Source organism: Hordeum vulgare, chromosome 2H (assembly GCF_904849725.1).
Source record: "Hordeum vulgare subsp. vulgare chromosome 2H, MorexV3_pseudomolecules_assembly, whole genome shotgun sequence".
Taxonomy (NCBI): domain Eukaryota; kingdom Viridiplantae; phylum Streptophyta; class Magnoliopsida; order Poales; family Poaceae; genus Hordeum; species Hordeum vulgare.
The window spans coordinates 653,586,669-653,613,968 of NC_058519.1; the positions used below are offsets into that span (position 1 = coordinate 653,586,669).

The 27,300-nt window shown below is 43.0% G+C and overlaps 8 protein-coding genes and 1 pseudogene across 8 annotated transcripts; 5 read left to right on the forward strand and 4 right to left on the reverse strand.

Annotated features, from left to right (window-relative positions):
• The first annotated feature begins 271 nt into the window (after positions 1-271).
• LOC123431253 (mavicyanin-like) lies at positions 272-930 on the forward strand. Its single transcript, XM_045115077.1, has one exon. The coding sequence runs from the start codon at positions 356-358 to the stop codon at positions 860-862; it is 507 nt and encodes a 168-aa protein (XP_044971012.1). The 5' UTR covers positions 272-355; the 3' UTR covers positions 863-930.
• Positions 931-4,257: 3,327 nt separating this feature from the next.
• Positions 4,258-4,989, reverse strand: LOC123431254 (mavicyanin-like). The gene has a single exon (XM_045115078.1). It carries the CDS (start codon positions 4,933-4,935, stop codon positions 4,420-4,422), a length of 516 nt encoding a protein of 171 aa, XP_044971013.1. The 5' UTR covers positions 4,936-4,989; the 3' UTR covers positions 4,258-4,419.
• Positions 4,990-6,837: 1,848 nt separating this feature from the next.
• On the forward strand, positions 6,838-7,412 carry LOC123431255 (mavicyanin-like). The gene has a single exon (XM_045115079.1). It carries the CDS (start codon positions 6,838-6,840, stop codon positions 7,342-7,344), a length of 507 nt encoding a protein of 168 aa, XP_044971014.1. The 3' UTR covers positions 7,345-7,412.
• Positions 7,413-10,737: 3,325 nt separating this feature from the next.
• LOC123431256 (mavicyanin-like) lies at positions 10,738-11,469 on the reverse strand. The gene has a single exon (XM_045115081.1). It carries the CDS (start codon positions 11,413-11,415, stop codon positions 10,900-10,902), a length of 516 nt encoding a protein of 171 aa, XP_044971016.1. The 5' UTR covers positions 11,416-11,469; the 3' UTR covers positions 10,738-10,899.
• A 1,848-nt stretch (positions 11,470-13,317) lies between these two features.
• On the forward strand, positions 13,318-13,892 carry LOC123431257 (mavicyanin-like). The gene has a single exon (XM_045115082.1). The coding sequence runs from the start codon at positions 13,318-13,320 to the stop codon at positions 13,822-13,824; it is 507 nt and encodes a 168-aa protein (XP_044971017.1). The 3' UTR covers positions 13,825-13,892.
• A 3,335-nt stretch (positions 13,893-17,227) lies between these two features.
• On the reverse strand, positions 17,228-17,952 carry LOC123431258 (mavicyanin-like). The gene has a single exon (XM_045115083.1). It carries the CDS (start codon positions 17,903-17,905, stop codon positions 17,390-17,392), a length of 516 nt encoding a protein of 171 aa, XP_044971018.1. The 5' UTR covers positions 17,906-17,952; the 3' UTR covers positions 17,228-17,389.
• Positions 17,953-20,236: 2,284 nt separating this feature from the next.
• Positions 20,237-23,509, forward strand: LOC123428921 (annotated as a pseudogene).
• Positions 20,726-21,520, reverse strand: LOC123431259. The gene is made up of 3 exons (XM_045115084.1): positions 21,362-21,520; positions 21,184-21,280; positions 20,726-21,064 (listed from the first exon to the last, which is right to left on the reverse strand). The coding sequence occupies exons 1-3, from the start codon at positions 21,509-21,511 to the stop codon at positions 20,916-20,918; spliced, it is 396 nt and encodes a 131-aa protein (XP_044971019.1). The 5' UTR covers positions 21,512-21,520; the 3' UTR covers positions 20,726-20,915.
• A 2,564-nt stretch (positions 23,510-26,073) lies between the features above and the next one.
• Positions 26,074-26,732, forward strand: LOC123431260 (mavicyanin-like). Its single transcript, XM_045115085.1, has one exon. It carries the CDS (start codon positions 26,158-26,160, stop codon positions 26,662-26,664), a length of 507 nt encoding a protein of 168 aa, XP_044971020.1. The 5' UTR covers positions 26,074-26,157; the 3' UTR covers positions 26,665-26,732.
• Positions 26,733-27,300: the final 568 nt, after the last annotated feature.

Genomic DNA, 27,300 nt, shown 5'->3' on the forward strand with positions numbered 1-27,300 from the left:
GTGGATCGTGATAGTCTACGTGGAATGCGTGAAAAGCTCAGCAGGCCAACATTACAGCCCGGTCTTCACATGATCGGTCTATTATGACCAAATACGTACCAGCCACATGCCTAGCTTGCTTGTGTTTTCATCTACTTTCTTCGTTTCTAAATATAAATTTCTCCAGCATTCAAAGTCCAGAATCCATTCTCCGCGTCCACCAACCGCACACGTTTCTCCAACCCACCCAGGAGTATATATATAGGACCCGACACAGCCACCTAGGGAAGCAAACACAATCTCCACTCAAGGATCAATACACCACCACTTGCTATACAAATCCACTTTGCTAGCTCTCCTTGCAGTTCCAACCGCAATGGCTGCCACAAGAACCAGTCTTCTCGCCCTGGCTGCGATGGCCGTCGTCATAAGCACCGCGTCCGCGGCGATCTACAACGTCGGCGAGCCCGGCGGAGCTTGGGACCTCGGCACCAACTACGACGCATGGGCGTCCTCCAGGAACTTCCATACCGACGACCAGATCATGTTCAAGTACTCCCCTCAGGCGCACAACCTCCTCCAAGTCAGCAAAGCAGACTACGACTCCTGCAACACCGCCAGCCCCCTCGCCACCTATACCTCTGGGAATGTTATTGTCACCCTCTCCAACAACAGCACCCGATACTTCATCTGCGGTTTCCCTGGTCATTGCGCGGGCGGTATGAAGGTTAAGATTATTGTCACCTCTACGTCACCCGCCCCGGCCAGCGGCCCAAGTGCAAGCAACGCTCCCCCGGCGACACCTGCTTCCGCTGCCACCAATGTGAAGGTGACGGGGTTCGGTCTCGCCGTTTTGCTTGCCGTTGCCGGCCTCATGGCTTGAGTGCATCTCTATATAGTCGCAGGCACATGTGTATTTTATGTACATATTCAAGTAATTATTACTAGCAACTATCTGTGTGTATAGTAAAGTCGTTATGCGTGTGTTGGACCTATTCGCGCTTTCTGTTTTGCTGATTCATTTTATAGGATTTATTAATAAAGATTATTTTGGTCTTATACAACATTTGTCCTTAAACACGATCTTTCTAAAACATGAGAACCAACATTTTCATAACTTAAACTTGTATTACAAATATATACATACTTAAATTAGACATGTAATTAGTATTGCCCGGCCCTCATTGTAAATGAACTGTCCCGAACAACCAGCTGCCACAAATGTTCAAGAACAATTAGGATGCCCCCAACCCCGGACATACAGGATCAAAATCCGCTGCGCAAAATCCCTGTTTTTTGCTGATGGAGTGCCATACATGTTTCTTTTTCTGGTGTTGCAAGGGACAATCACCGTCGTCGAGGGGGAGAGACCATGGAAGTGGGTGTTGGGTGCATTTTGGGAATGGATTCTGCCCTATTATGTTCTTGCGGCTGTTAGGAAATAAACCACGACTGCGTCATGGCGTGTGAGCCAGGGTCGCATGCGTGCGTGTGTGTGCCCAAATGGCGCGTGAGTCCGAGCTCATGTCCGTGTCCATCAAGTAGCCATGTTGTGCGGCCACGGTGATTAGTTGCAGCAAGTGCAGCGGATGCATGATGGTGACCAGGTATAGCAGAGGAGCTAGCTCATCGTGTGAGAGGACCGGATCACCAGGATAAATATGGGTGGGCGTTGTGTTCCCTTTGCTACATGGCCGGACGTGCTGTTGGTTCATGTAGATGGCTACTTTCCTTACAGGGATTCATAGTAAGTATTGATGTTTTGATGAACGTTGATATATTTTTACTTTGTCAATTTTTTAGCGTTTCATATGTCCATTTTAAACGAGAGTTCATGTGCAAATTATTTTTTTGAAACGTTCATTCGCAAATTTTAATGTAGTGCTGTTGATATGGTTAGGTACATTCTTTTTATGTAAATCATAGGACCTTTGTTATTCGTATTCGTATTCATAGATGATAGATTATAGGTACTTATGTTTTCAACAACACTACATTAAAACTAGAGTGTGTGCGAGGAGTCGTTGAGTCTGCCGAGAGAGTTTTTGAAACTGCCAATGCCGCCCTAGCCGAGGTTAAGAAGATGATCGGAGACGAGGACAACTCTTCACAGAGTTGAGCTTAATTTCAAGTTGCTATGATGGAGTCAGAATTTTTGTTTGTCAACTTTTTGTGAACTGCCATAATGTGGTCTCTATGATCGATGCTTTCAGTGTAGTTTCTATGTTTCTACGAAAATGCCTATATGACTTTGCTATATGTTATGTGCTGCTCCATCTCTATGATACATCGTAATGCATACGATCGAATATGTAAATTCTTGTTGGTTATATGTATAGTTGTGGAGGGAAGCATATGTTACCAGCCCCAACTGCAACATCTAGTCGTGGCGGGCGAGGGCAGTTTGACTGCCACTACTACAATACCTATGTGTGACGGGCGTATGGAGATGCTCACCACTGAAGATGCTCTACTAGTGGCGGGCGTTCACCCGCCACTGGTGGGGTACCAGCAGTGCGGGAAGTCGGTGGAGGGCACCCCTGGGAGGCTTGCCCGCCACTATTGGCCTTTTTGTGCCCGCTGCTACTTGGCATTCCTACAGAGTCCCGGTGTACTTATCCTTCTGGAAACATTTTATCACTATAATCAAAAGTACTCCTGATTGGCGACATTGTATATCCTTCCTTCTATTACATAAAAAAAATGAGCCTTACTTCAGTACACCCCCCCCCCTCACAAATCGTATAATAAGGACAGTATGATTATTTAACCATAAGGTATACCCACCTTTATATGTGACGCGTACTAGCTATACATAGACGTACACGGTCGATCCGCACGCCCTTTCTATGCTTGGCCTCTCTTTTTTCTTTCATAAAGATTAAAAATTTAGTGCGAGAGGTAGGACTCAAACTCCCAACATCTTGATTTACTTCCACCCTTTCAGGATTGGTCGTTCTGTGTCACCACCTCCCACTACACATTCGATTGACTACAACCAATTAGGACAACTCACTTGTTTTTCCTAGTTACTTCGTTTATTCTTCTTGTTGTGCATAGCCTAGTTTTTTCTTTTCTTTTTTGTTTTGCTTGCCTTTTTTTCTTTGGTTTCATTTGTTTATTTATTCGATATACAATCCCCGCCACCCCCCCCCCTCCCTCCCTCCCTCCCTTTTGACCTGGGCTCGGCCCAATTATCTTTTTCCTTTACTTTTTTGCAACCTTCAAAAAATAAGTGCATCCTATAAACCTAACAAGTTAATCCCCACTACCTTATTTATCTTAACATGCACACATGCCACATCATCACTCATGCCACATCATCAAGTCCGCTACTTTGATTTCTTTTAACATGCGTGCATGATAATGCTACACATCCCACTTTATCAACTCTACTAATTTTATTTCTCTAAACATGCATGAGAAATAATACATAATATTTATTTTATAATTACAAATAATCAGATACAAAAAATCATATGTATTTTTAATCTTCAATCTCATATTCAAATTCTAGGCAACCAAATATGATTAACATAATTATATTGCAACCAATTTCCATGTGTTTTCGCTGCAATGCGCGGTGTATCATCTAGTTATGACAGACTCAAACCTAGAACGTCGCGGTTCATAAGTAGACGTATTAACCACCTTGGATACCTCACCTCCCATGTCTAACATCTTTGCTTTCCATTTTTTGTAGTGCGACAAATAAAACACAGAAAAGAAAGTCAGATTTTCCTTTTCTACGGAGCTGTTTCGGCATGTTTTTCCTTTGGTTTGTACTCGGGTTTTTATATTCTTTTATTTTTAATTTTTCCTTGTTTCTTTTTTTCTTCAAATGCATGAATTTTTTTAAATAACTTTTTCGAAATTCATGAACTCTGCTCAATTTTTTGAAATGTTTTTCAACTTCACGAACTTTTACAAATTTCATGAATATTTTGACACCCGTCATTTTTCGTTCTCTTTTTTAGCTAAAAGTCTAGTGAAATTATTTCTATAAAATATATACGTCATCGTGGTCAAAAAGATATAAGTGAAAAAATAGAGCAACTGCTAAGCTCAAAATATATATATGGAGTACATAAAGTATTCTAAAAAATTATGATGAATACATGACTCTGCAACTTAAATACATGAAAAACTCCAACTATAGGATACTCATTCACATATTCAACACAAATCAAACAATGATATTACATGTATAATCTATGTGTATATGCATTTTTCCGTGTTTCAAGTCAATGTTGGAGAAATCTGGCTCTACTTGCAGTATTGATCAAATTGTTTCAGGTAAAATACTGTGTAAAAATGCGGAGCCTCGATACATACAACATACCCTATAATTACTACACTTTAGAATATACGCATATATGGTAGCTAGTAATCGCTACTTCTAATATGGAAATTGCACGTGTATGCCGTTGCAAATTACATTCAAGACATGAGGCCGGCAACGATAAGTAAGATGGCGAGCCCAAACCCTGTGGTGGCCACAGAGGTGGCGGCTGAGACAGGCACCGGCGGGGGAGCGTTACTTGCACTGGGACCGCTGGCCGGGGCAGGCGAGGAAGAAGAGGAGCTCGGCACGACATCGATCTTCACCTTCATTCCCCCGGCGCAGTGGCCCGGGAAGCCGCAGATGAAGTAGCGGGTACCGGTGGCCGTGAGGGAGACGACATCATTCCCGGAGTTGAGGGTGGCGATTGGGCTGGCGGTGCTACAAGAGTCGTAGTCGGCCTTGCTGACCTCGAGGACGTCGTGTGCCTGAGGAGAGTATTTGAAGACGATCCGGTCGCTTGGGTGGAAGTTCCTGGAGGACGCCCAGGTGCCGTAGTTGGTGCTGAGGTCCCATGCACCACCTGGCTCGCCGACGTTGTAGATTGCCGCCGATGCGGTGCTCAGGATGGTCATTGTGGCCACGGCGAGGAGAATGGTTCTCGTGGCAGCCATTGCGGTTGGAACTGAAAGGAGAGCTAGCAGAGGAGATTGTAAGTCAGGTCTTGTGTTTGCTTCCCTAGTTGTTTGTGTCGGGTCCTATAAATAACATGCAGGCTATCCCCGGGTGGGTTGAAGAAACGCGTCCGGTAGGTGGAAGGCTGGGAGCGTAGAATAGACTACGTATCTGAATTTGGTACTTTGAACGTTTACGTGGGAACACAAGCAAGCTAGGCAGCATGCAGCCAGTACTTGGTCAACTCAAACACGTAGTGACGTGGAGATATATATACTAGTAATAATAAGATAATCGGTCGGCGGAATATCTGAAGACTGGGCTATGTTGCTGGCTGCTTCACGCGTTGCTTTCCTTTTCTTCAATATCGACACGGTCTACGTCCCTGTTCGATCGGCGTCTTATTACATCCGCACACACACAAAAAACACATTTACAGTTGGTAAAATGGAGTTTTGAGCTCGCAAGTTGAGCCGTACAATTGACCCACAGTGCAACCTCCTGGATTGCAAAGTAACATTATCGAGTGAAATAATATTGCACGATGTATTCTTAAATTGGATTAAAGTTTAGGAATATCCACTATGTCTTGGCGGGAATATCTCTCGTACCATTTGCCATGGATGATGAGCTATGTAGAAAATAATGATTGATAGAATATCTCTCCTCTCCTCACACGCAAACTTGTAACTAATATTTCATCACTTTGAGTAATTCATTTAAAAAGGAAAATACATGGATTTGAAAATATTCATTGTGTTATTCAATTCAGTGCACAATTTGAAGTCATCCTAAAAGGTGTCTATATAGCAAAACCTATATATATTCCTTATCAAACATAAGCTACTATTATTGACCATAGATATATTATACTTCCTCCGTCCGAAAATACTTGTCATAGGAATGCATGTATCTAGATGTATTTTAATTTTAGGCGCATCCATTTTTATCAATTTATGCGACAAGTAATTCGGACGGAGGGAGTAATTGACGATAATCACTGTGCTTTTTGCACAGATTGTATTGTAGTGTGTGGTCCCTGTGTCCGCAATCCAAATAAAGGCACGCAAGAGGCCTCCGGCGCCAGGCCCGTACCGTGTTCCTGTGCACACACAAAATGAGTGCTGGCTGCACCGCGGCCTCCGAAATAGTAGGGTCCTTAATTTTCTATGTACTTCCTTCGATTCTTTTTAATCTGTGTGTAAGATTTTTGTCAAGTCAAACTTTTCAAAGTTTTACCAACTTTAAGTTATAAAATATTAATATCTACAATACCAAATATTTATAATGTTAAATTACATCCATAATGATTCTACTGATGTTGATTTTATATTATGAATGTTGATAATGTGTTTCTATAAGTTTGTCAAAATGCTTTCACTTCACAAAAAAGTTATATACGGACTAAAAAGGACCGGAGGGAGTAATAAAGTAGTAATAATGACTAGTTTGGCTCTTACTACCTCCGTCCTGGTATATTAGTCCTCCTTGTAGTTTGGGTTAAACTTTAACCTTTGATTTAACTAATAAAATATAAGTCACATACCCTAAAAATAATATAAATAGAAACTTCTTTCAAATATGAATCCAACAATTAAAATTTTGTGACATACAACTTCTAATTTGTTAGTCAAATCTACTGTCAAAGTTGTGCATAAGATACGAAGGGGATCAATAAACCCGGACGGATGTAGTATTAAATTAGGTATATGGTATAACATTATAGTCACTAAATGTATCATTTGTATTTGATATTGCATTAGTACATATAACTAAACCATTCCAAGAATAAAAATTTAGGGCCTTATTAATACGTTGAGTCCATAGATAAAAAAATGCTTCGACACTTGGATCTAACCGCAATGGCACCACAAGAAAATGCCATTGCGGTTCCAACCGCAATGGCTGCCACAAGAACCAGTCTTCTCGCCCTGGCTGCGATGGCCGTCGTCATAAGCACCGCGTCCGCGGCGATCTACAACGTCGGCGAGCCCGGCGGAGCTTGGGACCTCGGCACCAACTACGACGCATGGGCGTCCTCCAGGAACTTCCATGCCGACGACCAGATCATGTTCAAGTACTCCCCTCAGGCGCACAACCTCCTCCAAGTCAGCAAAGCAGACTACGACTCCTGCAACACCGCCAGCCCCCTCGCCACCTATACCTCTGGGAATGTTATTGTCACCCTCTCCAACAACAGCACCCGCTACTTCATCTGCGGTTTCCCTGGTCATTGCGCGGGCGGTATGAAGGTTAAGATTATTGTCACCTCTACGTCACCCGCCCCGGCCAGCGGCCCAAGTGCAAGCAACGCTCCCCCGGCGACACCTGCTTCCGCTGCCACCAATGTGAAGGTGACGGGGTTCGGTCTCGCCGTTTTGCTTGCCGTTGCCGGCCTCATGGCTTGAGTGCATCTCTATATAGTCGCAGGCACATGTGTATTTTATGTACATATTCAAGTAATTATTACTAGCAACTATCTGTGTGTATAGTAAAGTCGTTATGCGTGTGTTGGACCTATTCGCGCTTTCTGTTTTGCTGATTCATTTTATAGGATTTATTAATAAAGATTATTTTGGTCTTATACAACATTTGTCCTTAAACACGATCTTTCTAAAACATGAGAACCAACATTTTCATAACTTAAACTTGTATTACAAATATATACATACTTAAATTAGACATGTAATTAGTATTGCCCGGCCCTCATTGTAAATGAACTGTCCCGAACAACCAGCTGCCACAAATGTTCAAGAACAATTAGGATGCCCCCAACCCCGGACATACAGGATCAAAATCCGCTGCGCAAAATCCCTGTTTTTTGCTGATGGAGTGCCATACATGTTTCTTTTTCTGGTGTTGCAAGGGACAATCACCGTCGTCGAGGGGGAGAGACCATGGAAGTGGGTGTTGGGTGCATTTTGGGAATGGATTCTGCCCTATTATGTTCTTGCGGCTGTTAGGAAATAAACCACGACTGCGTCATGGCGTGTGAGCCAGGGTCGCATGCGTGCGTGTGTGCCCAAATGGCGCGTGAGTCCGAGCTCATGTCCGTGTCCATCAAGTAGCCATGTTGTGCGGCCACGGTGATTAGTTGCAGCAAGTGCAGCGGATGCATGATGGTGACCAGGTATAGCAGAGGAGCTAGCTCATCGTGTGAGAGGACCGGATCACCAGGATAAATATGGGTGGGCGTTGTGTTCCCTTTGCTACATGGCCGGACGTGCTGTTGGTTCATGTAGATGGCTACTTTCCTTACAGGGATTCATAGTAAGTATTGATGTTTTGATGAACGTTGATATATTTTTACTTTGTCAATTTTTTAGCGTTTCATATGTCCATTTTAAACGAGAGTTCATGTGCAAATTATTTTTTTGAAACGTTCATTCGCAAATTTTAATGTAGTGCTGTTGATATGGTTAGGTACATTCTTTTTATGTAAATCATAGGACCTTTGTTATTCGTATTCGTATTCATAGATGATAGATTATAGGTACTTATGTTTTCAACAACACTACATTAAAACTAGAGTGTGTGCGAGGAGTCGTTGAGTCTGCCGAGAGAGTTTTTGAAACTGCCAATGCCGCCCTAGCCGAGGTTAAGAAGATGATCGGAGACGAGGACAACTCTTCACAGAGTTGAGCTTAATTTCAAGTTGCTATGATGGAGTCAGAATTTTTGTTTGTCAACTTTTTGTGAACTGCCATAATGTGGTCTCTATGATCGATGCTTTCAGTGTAGTTTCTATGTTTCTACGAAAATGCCTATATGACTTTGCTATATGTTATGTGCTGCTCCATCTCTATGATACATCGTAATGCATACGATCGAATATGTAAATTCTTGTTGGTTATATGTATAGTTGTGGAGGGAAGCATATGTTACCAGCCCCAACTGCAACATCTAGTCGTGGCGGGCGAGGGCAGTTTGACTGCCACTACTACAATACCTATGTGTGACGGGCGTATGGAGATGCTCACCACTGAAGATGCTCTACTAGTGGCGGGCGTTCACCCGCCACTGGTGGGGTACCAGCAGTGCGGGAAGTCGGTGGAGGGCACCCCTGGGAGGCTTGCCCGCCACTATTGGCCTTTTTGTGCCCGCTGCTACTTGGCATTCCTACAGAGTCCCGGTGTACTTATCCTTCTGGAAACATTTTATCACTATAATCAAAAGTACTCCTGATTGGCGACATTGTATATCCTTCCTTCTATTACATAAAAAAAATGAGCCTTACTTCAGTACACCCCCCCCCCTCACAAATCGTATAATAAGGACAGTATGATTATTTAACCATAAGGTATACCCACCTTTATATGTGACGCGTACTAGCTATACATAGACGTACACGGTCGATCCGCACGCCCTTTCTATGCTTGGCCTCTCTTTTTTCTTTCATAAAGATTAAAAATTTAGTGCGAGAGGTAGGACTCAAACTCCCAACATCTTGATTTACTTCCACCCTTTCAGGATTGGTCGTTCTGTGTCACCACCTCCCACTACACATTCGATTGACTACAACCAATTAGGACAACTCACTTGTTTTTCCTAGTTACTTCGTTTATTCTTCTTGTTGTGCATAGCCTAGTTTTTTCTTTTCTTTTTTGTTTTGCTTGCCTTTTTTTCTTTGGTTTCATTTGTTTATTTATTCGATATACAATCCCCGCCACCCCCCCCCCTCCCTCCCTCCCTCCCTTTTGACCTGGGCTCGGCCCAATTATCTTTTTCCTTTACTTTTTTGCAACCTTCAAAAAATAAGTGCATCCTATAAACCTAACAAGTTAATCCCCACTACCTTATTTATCTTAACATGCACACATGCCACATCATCACTCATGCCACATCATCAAGTCCGCTACTTTGATTTCTTTTAACATGCGTGCATGATAATGCTACACATCCCACTTTATCAACTCTACTAATTTTATTTCTCTAAACATGCATGAGAAATAATACATAATATTTATTTTATAATTACAAATAATCAGATACAAAAAATCATATGTATTTTTAATCTTCAATCTCATATTCAAATTCTAGGCAACCAAATATGATTAACATAATTATATTGCAACCAATTTCCATGTGTTTTCGCTGCAATGCGCGGTGTATCATCTAGTTATGACAGACTCAAACCTAGAACGTCGCGGTTCATAAGTAGACGTATTAACCACCTTGGATACCTCACCTCCCATGTCTAACATCTTTGCTTTCCATTTTTTGTAGTGCGACAAATAAAACACAGAAAAGAAAGTCAGATTTTCCTTTTCTACGGAGCTGTTTCGGCATGTTTTTCCTTTGGTTTGTACTCGGGTTTTTATATTCTTTTATTTTTAATTTTTCCTTGTTTCTTTTTTTCTTCAAATGCATGAATTTTTTTAAATAACTTTTTCGAAATTCATGAACTCTGCTCAATTTTTTGAAATGTTTTTCAACTTCACGAACTTTTACAAATTTCATGAATATTTTGACACCCGTCATTTTTCGTTCTCTTTTTTAGCTAAAAGTCTAGTGAAATTATTTCTATAAAATATATACGTCATCGTGGTCAAAAAGATATAAGTGAAAAAATAGAGCAACTGCTAAGCTCAAAATATATATATGGAGTACATAAAGTATTCTAAAAAATTATGATGAATACATGACTCTGCAACTTAAATACATGAAAAACTCCAACTATAGGATACTCATTCACATATTCAACACAAATCAAACAATGATATTACATGTATAATCTATGTGTATATGCATTTTTCCGTGTTTCAAGTCAATGTTGGAGAAATCTGGCTCTACTTGCAGTATTGATCAAATTGTTTCAGGTAAAATACTGTGTAAAAATGCGGAGCCTCGATACATACAACATACCCTATAATTACTACACTTTAGAATATACGCATATATGGTAGCTAGTAATCGCTACTTCTAATATGGAAATTGCACGTGTATGCCGTTGCAAATTACATTCAAGACATGAGGCCGGCAACGATAAGTAAGATGGCGAGCCCAAACCCTGTGGTGGCCACAGAGGTGGCGGCTGAGACAGGCACCGGCGGGGGAGCGTTACTTGCACTGGGACCGCTGGCCGGGGCAGGCGAGGAAGAAGAGGAGCTCGGCACGACATCGATCTTCACCTTCATTCCCCCGGCGCAGTGGCCCGGGAAGCCGCAGATGAAGTAGCGGGTACCGGTGGCCGTGAGGGAGACGACATCATTCCCGGAGTTGAGGGTGGCGATTGGGCTGGCGGTGCTACAAGAGTCGTAGTCGGCCTTGCTGACCTCGAGGACGTCGTGTGCCTGAGGAGAGTATTTGAAGACGATCCGGTCGCTTGGGTGGAAGTTCCTGGAGGACGCCCAGGTGCCGTAGTTGGTGCTGAGGTCCCATGCACCACCTGGCTCGCCGACGTTGTAGATTGCCGCCGATGCGGTGCTCAGGATGGTCATTGTGGCCACGGCGAGGAGAATGGTTCTCGTGGCAGCCATTGCGGTTGGAACTGAAAGGAGAGCTAGCAGAGGAGATTGTAAGTCAGGTCTTGTGTTTGCTTCCCTAGTTGTTTGTGTCGGGTCCTATAAATAACATGCAGGCTATCCCCGGGTGGGTTGAAGAAACGCGTCCGGTAGGTGGAAGGCTGGGAGCGTAGAATAGACTACGTATCTGAATTTGGTACTTTGAACGTTTACGTGGGAACACAAGCAAGCTAGGCAGCATGCAGCCAGTACTTGGTCAACTCAAACACGTAGTGACGTGGAGATATATATACTAGTAATAATAAGATAATCGGTCGGCGGAATATCTGAAGACTGGGCTATGTTGCTGGCTGCTTCACGCGTTGCTTTCCTTTTCTTCAATATCGACACGGTCTACGTCCCTGTTCGATCGGCGTCTTATTACATCCGCACACACACAAAAAACACATTTACAGTTGGTAAAATGGAGTTTTGAGCTCGCAAGTTGAGCCGTACAATTGACCCACAGTGCAACCTCCTGGATTGCAAAGTAACATTATCGAGTGAAATAATATTGCACGATGTATTCTTAAATTGGATTAAAGTTTAGGAATATCCACTATGTCTTGGCGGGAATATCTCTCGTACCATTTGCCATGGATGATGAGCTATGTAGAAAATAATGATTGATAGAATATCTCTCCTCTCCTCACACGCAAACTTGTAACTAATATTTCATCACTTTGAGTAATTCATTTAAAAAGGAAAATACATGGATTTGAAAATATTCATTGTGTTATTCAATTCAGTGCACAATTTGAAGTCATCCTAAAAGGTGTCTATATAGCAAAACCTATATATATTCCTTATCAAACATAAGCTACTATTATTGACCATAGATATATTATACTTCCTCCGTCCGAAAATACTTGTCATAGGAATGCATGTATCTAGATGTATTTTAATTTTAGGCGCATCCATTTTTATCAATTTATGCGACAAGTAATTCGGACGGAGGGAGTAATTGACGATAATCACTGTGCTTTTTGCACAGATTGTATTGTAGTGTGTGGTCCCTGTGTCCGCAATCCAAATAAAGGCACGCAAGAGGCCTCCGGCGCCAGGCCCGTACCGTGTTCCTGTGCACACACAAAATGAGTGCTGGCTGCACCGCGGCCTCCGAAATAGTAGGGTCCTTAATTTTCTATGTACTTCCTTCGATTCTTTTTAATCTGTGTGTAAGATTTTTGTCAAGTCAAACTTTTCAAAGTTTTACCAACTTTAAGTTATAAAATATTAATATCTACAATACCAAATATTTATAATGTTAAATTACATCCATAATGATTCTACTGATGTTGATTTTATATTATGAATGTTGATAATGTGTTTCTATAAGTTTGTCAAAATGCTTTCACTTCACAAAAAAGTTATATACGGACTAAAAAGGACCGGAGGGAGTAATAAAGTAGTAATAATGACTAGTTTGGCTCTTACTACCTCCGTCCTGGTATATTAGTCCTCCTTGTAGTTTGGGTTAAACTTTAACCTTTGATTTAACTAATAAAATATAAGTCACATACCCTAAAAATAATATAAATAGAAACTTCTTTCAAATATGAATCCAACAATTAAAATTTTGTGACATACAACTTCTAATTTGTTAGTCAAATCTACTGTCAAAGTTGTGCATAAGATACGAAGGGGATCAATAAACCCGGACGGATGTAGTATTAAATTAGGTATATGGTATAACATTATAGTCACTAAATGTATCATTTGTATTTGATATTGCATTAGTACATATAACTAAACCATTCCAAGAATAAAAATTTAGGGCCTTATTAATACGTTGAGTCCATAGATAAAAAAATGCTTCGACACTTGGATCTAACCGCAATGGCACCACAAGAAAATGCCATTGCGGTTCCAACCGCAATGGCTGCCACAAGAACCAGTCTTCTCGCCCTGGCTGCGATGGCCGTCGTCATAAGCACCGCGTCCGCGGCGATCTACAACGTCGGCGAGCCCGGCGGAGCTTGGGACCTCGGCACCAACTACGACGCATGGGCGTCCTCCAGGAACTTCCATGCCGACGACCAGATCATGTTCAAGTACTCCCCTCAGGCGCACAACCTCCTCCAAGTCAGCAAAGCAGACTACGACTCCTGCAACACCGCCAGCCCCCTCGCCACCTATACCTCTGGGAATGTTATTGTCACCCTCTCCAACAACAGCACCCGCTACTTCATCTGCGGTTTCCCTGGTCATTGCGCGGGCGGTATGAAGGTTAAGATTATTGTCACCTCTACGTCACCCGCCCCGGCCAGCGGCCCAAGTGCAAGCAACGCTCCCCCGGCGACACCTGCTTCCGCTGCCACCAATGTGAAGGTGACGGGGTTCGGTCTCGCCGTTTTGCTTGCCGTTGCCGGCCTCATGGCTTGAGTGCATCTCTATATAGTCGCAGGCACATGTGTATTTTATGTACATATTCAAGTAATTATTACTAGCAACTATCTGTGTGTATAGTAAAGTCGTTATGCGTGTGTTGGACCTATTCGCGCTTTCTGTTTTGCTGATTCATTTTATAGGATTTATTAATAAAGATTATTTTGGTCTTATACAACATTTGTCCTTAAACACGATCTTTCTAAAACATGAGAACCAACATTTTCATAACTTAAACTTGTATTACAAATATATACATACTTAAATTAGACATGTAATTAGTATTGCCCGGCCCTCATTGTAAATGAACTGTCCCGAACAACCAGCTGCCACAAATGTTCAAGAACAATTAGGATGCCCCCAACCCCGGACATACAGGATCAAAATCCGCTGCGCAAAATCCCTGTTTTTTGCTGATGGAGTGCCATACATGTTTCTTTTTCTGGTGTTGCAAGGGACAATCACCGTCGTCGAGGGGGAGAGACCATGGAAGTGGGTGTTGGGTGCATTTTGGGAATGGATTCTGCCCTATTATGTTCTTGCGGCTGTTAGGAAATAAACCACGACTGCGTCATGGCGTGTGAGCCAGGGTCGCATGCGTGCGTGTGTGCCCAAATGGCGCGTGAGTCCGAGCTCATGTCCGTGTCCATCAAGTAGCCATGTTGTGCGGCCACGGTGATTAGTTGCAGCAAGTGCAGCGGATGCATGATGGTGACCAGGTATAGCAGAGGAGCTAGCTCATCGTGTGAGAGGACCGGATCACCAGGATAAATATGGGTGGGCGTTGTGTTCCCTTTGCTACATGGCCGGACGTGCTGTTGGTTCATGTAGATGGCTACTTTCCTTACAGGGATTCATAGTAAGTATTGATGTTTTGATGAACGTTGATATATTTTTACTTTGTCAATTTTTTAGCGTTTCATATGTCCATTTTAAACGAGAGTTCATGTGCAAATTATTTTTTTGAAACGTTCATTCGCAAATTTTAATGTAGTGCTGTTGATATGGTTAGGTACATTCTTTTTATGTAAATCATAGGACCTTTGTTATTCGTATTCGTATTCATAGATGATAGATTATAGGTACTTATGTTTTCAACAACACTACATTAAAACTAGAGTGTGTGCGAGGAGTCGTTGAGTCTGCCGAGAGAGTTTTTGAAACTGCCAATGCCGCCCTAGCCGAGGTTAAGAAGATGATCGGAGACGAGGACAACTCTTCACAGAGTTGAGCTTAATTTCAAGTTGCTATGATGGAGTCAGAATTTTTGTTTGTCAACTTTTTGTGAACTGCCATAATGTGGTCTCTATGATCGATGCTTTCAGTGTAGTTTCTATGTTTCTACGAAAATGCCTATATGACTTTGCTATATGTTATGTGCTGCTCCATCTCTATGATACATCGTAATGCATACGATCGAATATGTAAATTCTTGTTGGTTATATGTATAGTTGTGGAGGGAAGCATATGTTACCAGCCCCAACTGCAACATCTAGTCGTGGCGGGCGAGGGCAGTTTGACTGCCACTACTACAATACCTATGTGTGACGGGCGTATGGAGATGCTCACCACTGAAGATGCTCTACTAGTGGCGGGCGTTCACCCGCCACTGGTGGGGTACCAGCAGTGCGGGAAGTCGGTGGAGGGCACCCCTGGGAGGCTTGCCCGCCACTATTGGCCTTTTTGTGCCCGCTGCTACTTGGCATTCCTACAGAGTCCCGGTGTACTTATCCTTCTGGAAACATTTTATCACTATAATCAAAAGTACTCCTGATTGGCGACATTGTATATCCTTCCTTCTATTACATAAAAAAAATGAGCCTTACTTCAGTACACCCCCCCCCCCCCTCACAAATCGTATAATAAGGACAGTATGATTATTTAACCATAAGGTATACCCACCTTTATATGTGACGCGTACTAGCTATACATAGACGTACACGGTCGATCCGCACGCCCTTTCTATGCTTGGCCTCTCTTTTTTCTTTCATAAAGATTAAAAGTTTAGTGCGAGAGGTAGGACTCAAACTCCCAACATCTTGATTTACTTCCACCCTTTCAGGATTGGTCGTTCTGTGTCACCACCTCCCACTACACATTCGATTGACTACAACCAATTAGGACAACTCACTTGTTTTTCCTAGTTACTTCGTTTATTCTTCTTGTTGTGCATAGCCTAGTTTTTTCTTTTCTTTTTTGTTTTGCTTGCCTTTTTTTCTTTGGTTTCATTTGTTTATTTATTCGATATACAATCCCCGCCACCCCCCCCCCTCCCTCCCTCCCTCCCTTTTGACCTGGGCTCGGCCCAATTATCTTTTTCCTTTACTTTTTTGCAACCTTCAAAAAATAAGTGCATCCTATAAACCTAACAAGTTAATCCCCACTACCTTATTTATCTTAACATGCACACATGCCACATCATCACTCATGCCACATCATCAAGTCCGCTACTTTGATTTCTTTTAACATGCGTGCATGATAATGCTACACATCCCACTTTATCAACTCTACTAATTTTATTTCTCTAAACATGCATGAGAAATAATACATAATATTTATTTTATAATTACAAATAATCAGATACAAAAAATCATATGTATTTTTAATCTTCAATCTCATATTCAAATTCTAGGCAACCAAATATGATTAACATAATTATATTGCAACCAATTTCCATGTGTTTTCGCTGCAATGCGCGGTGTATCATCTAGTTATGACAGACTCAAACCTAGAACGTCGCGGTTCATAAGTAGACGTATTAACCACCTTGGATACCTCACCTCCCATGTCTAACATCTTTGCTTTCCATTTTTTGTAGTGCGACAAATAAAACACAAAAAAGAAAGTCAGATTTTCCTTTTCTACGGAGCTGTTTCGGCATGTTTTTCCTTTGGTTTGTACTCGGGTTTTTATATTCTTTTATTTTTAATTTTTCCTTGTTTCTTTTTTTCTTCAAATGCATGAATTTTTTTTAAATAACTTTTTCGAAATTCATGAACTCTGCTCAATTTTTTGAAATGTTTTTCAACTTCACGAACTTTTACAAATTTCATGAATATTTTGACACCCGTCATTTTTCGTTCTCTTTTTTAGCTAAAAGTCTAGTGAAATTATTTCTATAAAATATATACGTCATCATGGTCAAAAAGATATAAGTGAAATAATAGAGCAACTGCTAAGCTCAAAATGTATATATGGAGTACATAAAGTATTCTAAAAAATTATGATGAATACATGACTCTGCAACTTAAATACATGAAAAACTCCAACTATAGGATACTCATTCACATATTCAACACAAATCAAACAATGATATTACATGTATAATCTATGTGTATATGCATTTTTCCGTGTTTCAAGTCAATGTTGGAGAAATCTAAATCTGGCTCTACTTGCAGTATTGATCAAATTGTTTCAGGTAAAATACTGTGTAAAAATGCGGAGCCTCGATACATACAACATACCCTATAATTACTACACTTTAGAATATACGCATATATGGTAGCTAGTAATCGCTACTTCTAATATGGAAATTGCACGTGTATGCCGTTGCAAATTACATTCAAGACATGAGGCCGGCAACAATAAGTAAGATGGCGAGCCCAAACCCTGTGGTGGCCACAGAGGTGGCGGCTGAGACAGGCACCGGCGGGGGAGCGTTACTTGCACTGGGACCGCTGGCCGGGGCAGGCGAGGAAGAAGAGGAGCTCGGCACGACATCGATCTTCACCTTCATTCCCCCGGCGCAGTGGCCCGGGAAGCCGCAGATGAAGTAGCGGGTACCGGTGGCCGTGAGGGAGACGACATCATTCCCGGAGTTGAGGGTGGCGATTGGGCTGGCGGTGCTACAAGAGTCGTAGTCGGCCTTGCTGACCTCGAGGACGTCGTGTGCCTGAGGAGAGTATTTGAAGACGATCCGGTCGCTTGGGTGGAAGTTCCTGGAGGACGCCCAGGTGTCGTAGTTGGTGCTGAGGTCCCATGCACCACCTGGCTCGCCGACGTTGTAGATTGCCGCCGATGCGGTGCTCAGGATGGCCATTGTGGCCACAGCAAGGAGAATGGTTCTCGTGGCAGCCATTGCGGTTGGAACCGAAAGGAGAGCTAGCAGAGGAGATTGTAAGCCAGGTCTTGTGTTTGCTTCCCTAGTTGTTTGTGTCGGGTCCTATAAATAACATGCAGGCTATCCCCGGGTGGGTTGAAGAAACGCGTCCGGTAGGTGGAAGGCTGGAAGCGTAGAATAGACTACGTATCTGAATTTGGTACTTTGAATGTTTACGTGGGAACACAAGCAAGCTAGGCAGCATGCAGCCAGTACTTGGTCAACTCAAACACCTAGTGACGTAGAGATATATAGTAGTAATAATAAGATAATCGGTCGACGGAATATCTGAAAACTGGGCTATGTTGCTGGCTGCTTCACGCGTTGCTTTCCTTTTCTTCAACATCGATGGAATCTCTATTACTCCCTCCGTCTCGGTGTATTAGGCATTTTAGGAGGTGCACTGCAACCTAGGCACGCATAGATTGGATAGGAGAAGAAAATTAAATTGCAGAGGAAGCCAATTACACCATTTCTTTCTCAACTGAAAACGTGCTATTAATTAGAATACCTCTTGAAATCCAAAAAATATGCCGCATAAATTGCATGCATTGGTCCTCCAATTAATAGATGTGGTCAAATTAATATGCATGCAACTAGTACTACTCTAATGTGCCTTAGTGTTTTGGGATTATTTGATTTTCGTAAGATGCCTAATGCACCGAGACGGAGGAAGTATTAAAAACTATACATACAGATTGATTACCTGCATTTTCTGTTTTATAATGAATGTCTATTTTGAGTTTAATGTGTATGCGATGTATAACTATCTCAGAATAAATTCTTGTTTTCTCTTTGTTTTGCTTTATTTTTATTGTGTGTTCATCATAAAATGACCCATGTTGTATGATATGGAAAGACATGTATGACCATGATACTTCGAATACACAAAATCCACTATTTCTCATAGCACCACGCATAAAAATACACCATTAATTGATCAAGAAATATACAATATCATGTAATCATATTTGAAAAGGGGATTAACAAAGTACCCCAGGCACATCTTTCCTTTGATTGAAAACCAAGATTTTGACAGCGTTATGTTTGCATCAAATATATTGTAAAACTATAAAAAACTTCACCAATCCAAAGAAAAATAATATAAATCTGAAAACAAATCTCATTGACAACAAGACAAAGTTGTGTTGCCTTTAAAGAATCACATAGCACCTTGGATTTTAGCAATCAGTAATTTAGCAGAGTTGACAGCTTGCGTCAGCACATAGGGCACATATCTCCCCCAGCTTGAGACAGCTCGAAAAACACCATGTGGGCGTGGATCATGGGCACCAATTTCGTCACTCTCTCGAGCAGCTCAAAGGAAACAAGGCACTTCCTGTCCATTGACCTCCGTGACGAACTACTCCATATGTTGTCCATGTCATCACCATCGTGCATCTTAAACTGGTTTAAACACATAGTTTTGAAATGCAGTCAAATAAACCAAGTGATTTATTGGTTCCTAGTTTAAACACATAGATATGCAATGCGCTAGTCTCAGATAGTTTAATTGTCTCGTGAAAAGAAGATATATAAAAAGGATACTCTAATTTACAATAATGCCTTTAAGATCCGCAATAATGCCATTTACAAAATTTACAATTATTCTTTTAAGTGGTTTTCATGATAGCTAATTCACATTTGGGTTACCATGGCACATTATGTTTCTGCTGTCAATGCATCTTGATAGCTTGTTTCTTATATTTTATTTTATTTAAATTCTTCTTCTATTCATTTATTTTTCTGTTTCATTTCTTATTGACTACTTGCCAGCTTCTGCATATACTGAATTTCATTTGTTGTGCTAATAGCAGGTTGACCAACTCTGTAAATAAAATTGCAATGCCATGGCAGCAGACGCCTACTTAGATGGGGATTATGCCTTGTCCTGCTACGTTTGTTTAACTGACTAAGTAGCTTTGGCTTATCAGTTGATGCAAATGCTAATGCTATCTCATGCATTGGCCTGCAATATTCAGAACATAGAGATAACTAATCAACTACATATAAAAATATAAAAGCACCAATTTATTCCTCCAAACAAATTCAGGACAGTAAGGAAGTGATCTAAAGCAAATATCTTATACTCCCTCCGTCCCGTAATATAAGAGCGTTTTTAACACTATACTAATACAAAAAACACTCTTATATTGTGGGACAGAGGGAGTATAAATTTAGGAACAGATTTGCAACTAAACACTAATTATTTAGATTGTGGGGGTGTGTTTCTACTTCTACAACTGCAAAGCGGCACCAAATACCACTTCCTATGGTTTGGCAAATAAAAGCTCATAAGCATGTTATAATATGGCTAACCTCTGTAAACGGAATAGCAACATTGTGAAACAAAATCATATTACCACACCTTCATATTACTGTAAGAAATATTGTAATAAAAAAGCAAGGAACCACCTTAACTGAAAAAGAAATTATATACCTCGAGACGAGATGAACGTTGTTATCATTGTCGTTATTGGTGCTACCGACATCACGCAGACTTACTGTTAATCGATGTAAGTCGGATACACCATCGAGCCTAATATAACCGATGGCCAAAACCCCAAGATTTCCAGCACTGCAAGGTTTCTCTGGGTAAACCCCAACAGCCCGCGCGCCGCCGAACTCGCCCGCGCGCGCCGGCTCCAGACGCCGGGCCCGCCTCACCACCGCCGCGGCAGCGCTCGCCGCGTGGGAGCCCGCCGAGGCGCCCGTCGCTGCTGCGCTCGAGGCCGCCTTCCCGGAGGCCCCCTCTGAGCAGGACCCCGCCATCATGCTCAACATGGCCGCCGGCAACCCGGCTACCACCATGCTCGCACTGCGCTGGTTCCTGGAGAACGCGGAGGTCCGCAGCAAGGTCATCCTGTACAACGTCGTGCTCAAGGTGTTTGCGCAAGCGGCAGCGCTGGAGCAAAACGGAGGCGCTCTGAGACGCAATGCTGCGGGACGGCGTGCAACCGGACAACACCACCTTCTCCACCGTCATCAGCTACGCTTCTTCCATGACAAATTTGTTGTCCTCGCTCTCACCAGACAACTTGGTTAAGGGTGTCGTAGCCTTCTTTGTCGTGCCTCTTTTGCTTGATTCGTTCCGCCTTTTCTTTCCTTTCTGTTCTTTTGTAGTCTCGGATTCCGCGGCTGCGCAAACATGTACAACATTGATGTACACATAAACAACATTGTAAAAGGCCTGGTTAAACTTTTGTAAGAGATAGGTATGTCATGTGCACAAACACAAGATTGTACATAAGAATTACCACTACGTTTTGGAGGGGAGTCACCAATAGTACAAGCAGCCATGCGATCTTTTAGGTTGAGTGCTTCGTCGTCATCATGTCTCACCGGTGCACTTGCCTACGAAATTTTTAAACTGATTTGTAAAGAAAAAAAATAACTTTAACACGTACAGTAAAAAGGCTTGCTCGAGGAACCAACCTTCTTGGCTGGTTTCTTCTTTTGTGCCGCGTGTTTGGTTTCCAAATCTGCATCGTGATTACCAGCCAAATTTGCCTCGAAGAGTAAGTTTGTTTTATCAGTAAAAGAACAACATATACTACCTAGTCCTCTGTAACTTAAGAACTTCATCTCTTCTGTTACTCTGTACCTTCTGAGCTTTGGATGCAGTCTTCTTAGGCCGTCTCTTGGGCGCTGCTTTAGACAACTTCTCATATTTCAAGTAATTTTCCCGCCTACGTCTTGTTTCCTCATGTTCAGCTTCAAATTTTGCATCGAGAACCTGTATCAAAAACCAATGAATGAGAAGAGATGAAACATATAACATCGACCAAAACATTAGAGGGAAACATTGCTTAATTACATCCATTTCTTTTTCAAGAACATCAAGGACACTCAACCAAAGAGTTACCAGAGTTGTTTTGTCCAGACTTCGAAATTCATCCTCTAATTTCTTCTTTTCTGCGACGAGCTCCCGTACTTTCTCCAGTGTCAAGGTACGAATTGCCATTCCGAGAAGATAGTCATAACCATTTTCTCCATCTACTTCTTTAGCCGTATTTTTTTCATTTGGGAAAGTTGCATATCCCTTCTGCTTAAGCTCCAAGAGTAACTCAGCCCTCTTCCTGTTACTGACTACGATGTCCCCGGAATTAACAGCAAAGATAAACCTCACTTTGTTCTTAGGCTTCGACAGTTCTTTCTCAATATTTTGCAGCATTACTGCCTGCACAGCAAAACGGAGGCGCTCTGGGACGCAATGCTGCGGGACGGCGTGCAACCGGACAACACCACCTTCTCCACCGTCATCAGCTGCGCGCGCGCGTGTGGCCCGCCCGGTAAGGCCGTGGAGTGGTTCGAGAAGATGCCGGAGACAGGGTGCTCACCGGACATACTCATGTACTCGGTCCTGATCGACACATACGGCCGCGCCGGGGACGCCGAGATGGCACTCCGCTTGTACGACCATGCTCGGTCCGAGAGATGCCAGCTCGACCCTGTCATATGCGCCACGGTGATCAAGGTGCACTCCACCAACAACAACTCCGACGACGCGCTCAACGTGTTTGAGGAAATGAAGGTCGTCGGCGTGAAGCCAACCCTGGTCGTGTACAACACCGTGTTGGACGCCATGGGCCGTGCCATGCGGCTGTGGGTAGTGAAGACCATCCACAGAGAGATGGTCAGCCAGAAGGTGCAGCCCAACAGGGCAACCTATTGTTGTCTCCTGCAGGCATACACGAGGGCACGCTATGGTGAGGACGCGAAGATCATGTACCGGAAGATGAAGGACGAGGTGATGGACATCGACGTGGTGCTATACAACATGCTCCTGTCAATGTGCGCCGATATCGGCTATGTCGAGGAGGCCGAGGAGATCTTCACAGACATGAAGTCGTCTGTGGACACCAAGTGCAAGCCTGATAGCCGGACCTACTCATCAATGGTGACACTATATTCCTGCACTGGCAATGTCCCTGGTGCAGAGGCCATACTGAAGGAGATGGCACAGGCGGGTTTCAAGCCCAACATCTTCATCCTCACCTCGCTCATCCGGTGCTATGGTAAAGTGGGATGCACCGACGACGTCGTCAGGTTATTCGGCATGCTAGAGGACCTCAAAATCACGCCCGACGACCGGTTCTGCGGCTGCCTTCTTACCGTGGCAGGGATACCCCAGTGGAGGAACTCGGCAAGGTGGTTGACTGCATCGACAGGAGCAACGCCCAGGTTGGCACCGTGGTGAAGCTCCTGGTGGACAGGAAAGCCTCCACTGAATCCTTCAAGGAGGCAGCCAGGGGCATCCTGAACGACGTCCGTGGCGTGGTGAAGATGCCCTACTGCAACTGCTTGATGGACCTGTGCGTGAACCTGGGGCAGATGGAGAAAGCCTGTGCGCTCCTCGACGCCGCGCTGCAGCTCGGCATCTAGAGCAATGTGCAGACGAGGACGCAGACGCAGTTATCGCTGCACCTCAGAGGCTTCTCGGTCGGCGCCGCTCTGCTTCTCTTCTCTCCATCTCACCTCCTCTCTCTCTCCCTCGTCTCTTCTTCCCAGGGGGCCGAGCCGCCATGGCCAGAATCCGCGGCGCGAGATGAGATGAGAGGGATGAGAAGGGTGGGACGCTAGCCGGACCTGCGGGAAGCGGTGGTCGACGTAGAAGCCCAGCGAGATGAGGGCGAGGAGGCCCTTGAGTGTCGACCTTCTCGCCGTCGAAGCGGGAGTCGAGGAGCGCCGGGATGGCGACGGCGTCCAGGTCGTCGTAGAGATACGCGTCCGCCCCACCGCCTGCATCCCTGAACCAGTCGAACGCGGCGGGAAGCTGCGCGGCGCGGATCTGGCCGCCGGCGAGGAGGAGAGCGGCAGGAGCGATGGAGTGGGGGAAGTTGGGGGCTGGGAGTTGGATGCGTTGTGCGGGGGAGGTGTCAGCGGATTTTCCAATCGCAGAGGAAGGAAGAGATTTTTTTTAATTAAACCGACTGGTTTTTAGGGTTGAATAAAAATCGATGGTGGAACGTGGGTGAAAGGGTAGCGAGCGTTAGCCTTAGAAGGTCGAACCATCGCGGAGGTTGAACCATCACGACGGCACATCCTGCTTTAATAGTAGAGCTCCGCACACACATAAAAAAACACGTTTACAGTTGGTAAAATGGAGCTTTGAGCTCGCAAGTTGAGCCGTACAATTGACCCACAGTGCAACCTCCTGGATTGTAAAATAACATTATCGAGCGAAATAATATTGCATGATGTATTATTAAATTGGATTAAAGTTTACGAATATCCACTATGTCTTGGCTGTAATATCGCTCGTACCATTTGGCATGGATGGTGAGCTATGTAGAAAATAATGATCGATAGAATATCTCTTCTCACACGCAAACTTGTAACTAATATTTCACCACTTTGAGTAATTCATTCACATAGTGACCTCTCCTTCGGTGATTGTTCAACGAAAACCTAGATACATCATGGTTACAAGGACTACCTTTTTTACTATTGTTTGATCATTTTCTCGGGTCTAAGTTCCAGCTTTCTACTACATGAGTTGCATGTAACACCTAATTAAATTATAGCTCTAGTGTCACAAAAAATTTACAACATTGTTCCAACAAAACAAGTCACAACTATCAACTTAGAAAGCAAACGCTATGTATCGCTCGAAAGTCGAGCATCAAAATCCAGAATTAAAGCGTTCATACCACATACAATCAGCACATTTAAAACTGGTAAAATGGAGCTTTCAGCCTGCAATCAAGTAATTTTTATCTAAAATGAAAGGTCATATTTATCTTGGGTCAATAAAAGAAATTTATTTTGGATCTCGGGCTCTATATCCTCCGTGAACCTATTCTTTATTTATTTTTAAATAAACTTTGAAGTGATAAAAAAATCTGAAAACAATTTCCCATGCATGCATAGATGGGTTTTAGGCACGTGTAAAATTTCTTTATGAGATACTTTAACATGTTATTTTAAAAGCAAACACATGGATTTGAAAATATTCATTGTGCTATTCAATTTAGTGCACAATTTGAAATCATCGTAAAAGGTATCTATATAGGAAAACCTATATATATTTCTTATTAAAAAGATTGTATTATAGTTTGCGGTCCTTGTGTCCGCAATTCAAATAAAGGCGCGCAAGAGGCCTCCGGCCCGTACCGTGCACCTGTGCACACACAAAATTAGTGCTGGCTGCACCGCGGCCTCCGAAATAGTAGGGTCCTTAATTTTCTATGTACTTCCTTCGATTCTTTTTAATCCGTGTGTAAGAATTTTGTCAAGTCAAACTTTTCAAAGTTTTACCAAGTTTATATTATAAAATATTAATATCTACAATACCAAATATTTATAATGTTAAATTACATCCATAATGATTCTACTGATATTGATTTTATATTATGAATGTTGATAATGTGTTTCTATAAGTTTGTCAAAATGCTTTCACTTCACTAAACAGGACCGGAGGGAGTAATAGAGTAGTAATAATGACTAGTTTGGCTCTTACTACCTCCGTCCTGGTATATTAGTCCTCCTGGTAGTTTGGGTTAAACTTTGAACTTTGATTTAACTAATAAAATATAAGTCACATACCCTAAAAATAATATGAATGGAAACTTCTTTCAAATATGAATCCAACAATTAAAATTTTGTGACATACAACTTCTAATTTGTTAGTCAAATCTACTGTCAAAGTTGTGCATAAAATACGAAGGGGATCAATAAACCCGGATGGAGGTAGTATTAAATTAGGTATATGGTATAACATTATAGTCATTAAATGTATCATTTGTACTTGATATTGCATTAGTACATATAACTAAATCATTCCAAGAACAAAAATTTAGGGCCTTAATTATTAATACGTTGAGTCCATAGATAAAAAAATGCTTTCGACACTTGGATCTACATCAGAAGGTACGTGGATCGTGATAGTCTACGTGGAATGCGTGAAAAGGTCAGCAGGCCAACATTACAGCCCGGTCTTCACATGATCGGTCTATTATGACCAAATACGTACCAGCCACATGCCTAGCTTGCTTGTGTTTTCATCTACTTTCTTCGTTTCTAAATATAAATTTCTCCAGCATTCAAAGTCCAAAATCCATTCTCCGCGTCCACCAACCGCACACGTTTCTCCAACCCACCCAGGAGTATATATATAGGACCCGACACAGCCACCTAGGGAAGCAAACACAATCTCCACTCAAGGATCAATACACCAGCACTTGCTATACAAATCCACTTTGCTAGCTCTCCTTGCAGTTCCAACCGCAATGGCTGCCACAAGAACCAGTCTTCTCGCCCTGGCTGCGATGGCCGTCGTCATAAGCACCGCGTCCGCGGCGATCTACAACGTCGGCGAGCCCGGCGGAGCTTGGGACCTCGGCACCAACTACGACGCATGGGCGTCCTCCAGGAACTTCCATATCGACGACCAGATCATGTTCAAGTACTCCCCTCAGGCGCACAACCTCCTCCAAGTCAGCAAAGCAGACTACGACTCCTGCAACACCGCCAGCCCCCTCGCCACCTATACCTCTGGGAATGTTATCGTCACCCTCTCCAACAACAGCACCCGCTACTTCATCTGCGGTTTCCCTGGTCATTGCGCGGGCGGTATGAAGGTTAAGATTATTGTCACCTCTACGTCACCCGCCCCGGCCAGCGGCCCAAGTGCAAGCAACGCTCCCCCGGCGACACCTGCTTCCGCTGCCACCAATGTGAAGGTGACGGGGTTCGGTCTCGCCGTTTTGCTTGCAGTTGCCGGCCTCATGGCTTGAGTGCATCTCTATATAGTCGCAGGCACATGTGTATTTTATGTACATATTCAAGTAATTATTACTAGCAACTATCTGTGTGTATAGTAAAGTCGTTATGTGTGTGTTGGACGTATTCGCGCTTTCTGTTTTGCTGATTCATTTTATAGGATTTATTAATAAAGCTTATTTTGGTCTTATGCAACATTTGTCTTGAAACACGATCTTTCTAAAACATGAGAACCAACATTTTCATAGCTTATACTTGTATTACAAAAATATATATACTTAGATTAGACATGTAATTAGTATTGCCTGGCCCTCATTGTAAATGAACTGTCCCGAACAAACAGCTGCCACAAATGTTTTTTTTTTTGAAATGTAGGCAAAAGCTTTGCCTCATCTCATTAATTAATTAAGAAAAGAATTGCTCGGTTGATTAACGGAAAATTAGACGAAAATCGTTATAACACGTCCATTCAGGACACACAGAGCGACCTGGCAACCCACATAAGCCTCACTCCTTAAATAGCCGGCTATGGCCTCGGGCGGTGAGCCGGAGTGGCGTCACGCCGCGTTCGCACCGCGGCGACAGTTGAGACGACCGTCGAAACATCGGGTTTTCGGGCGAGTCCGCATGTGCCCCATTACCAGGCCGAC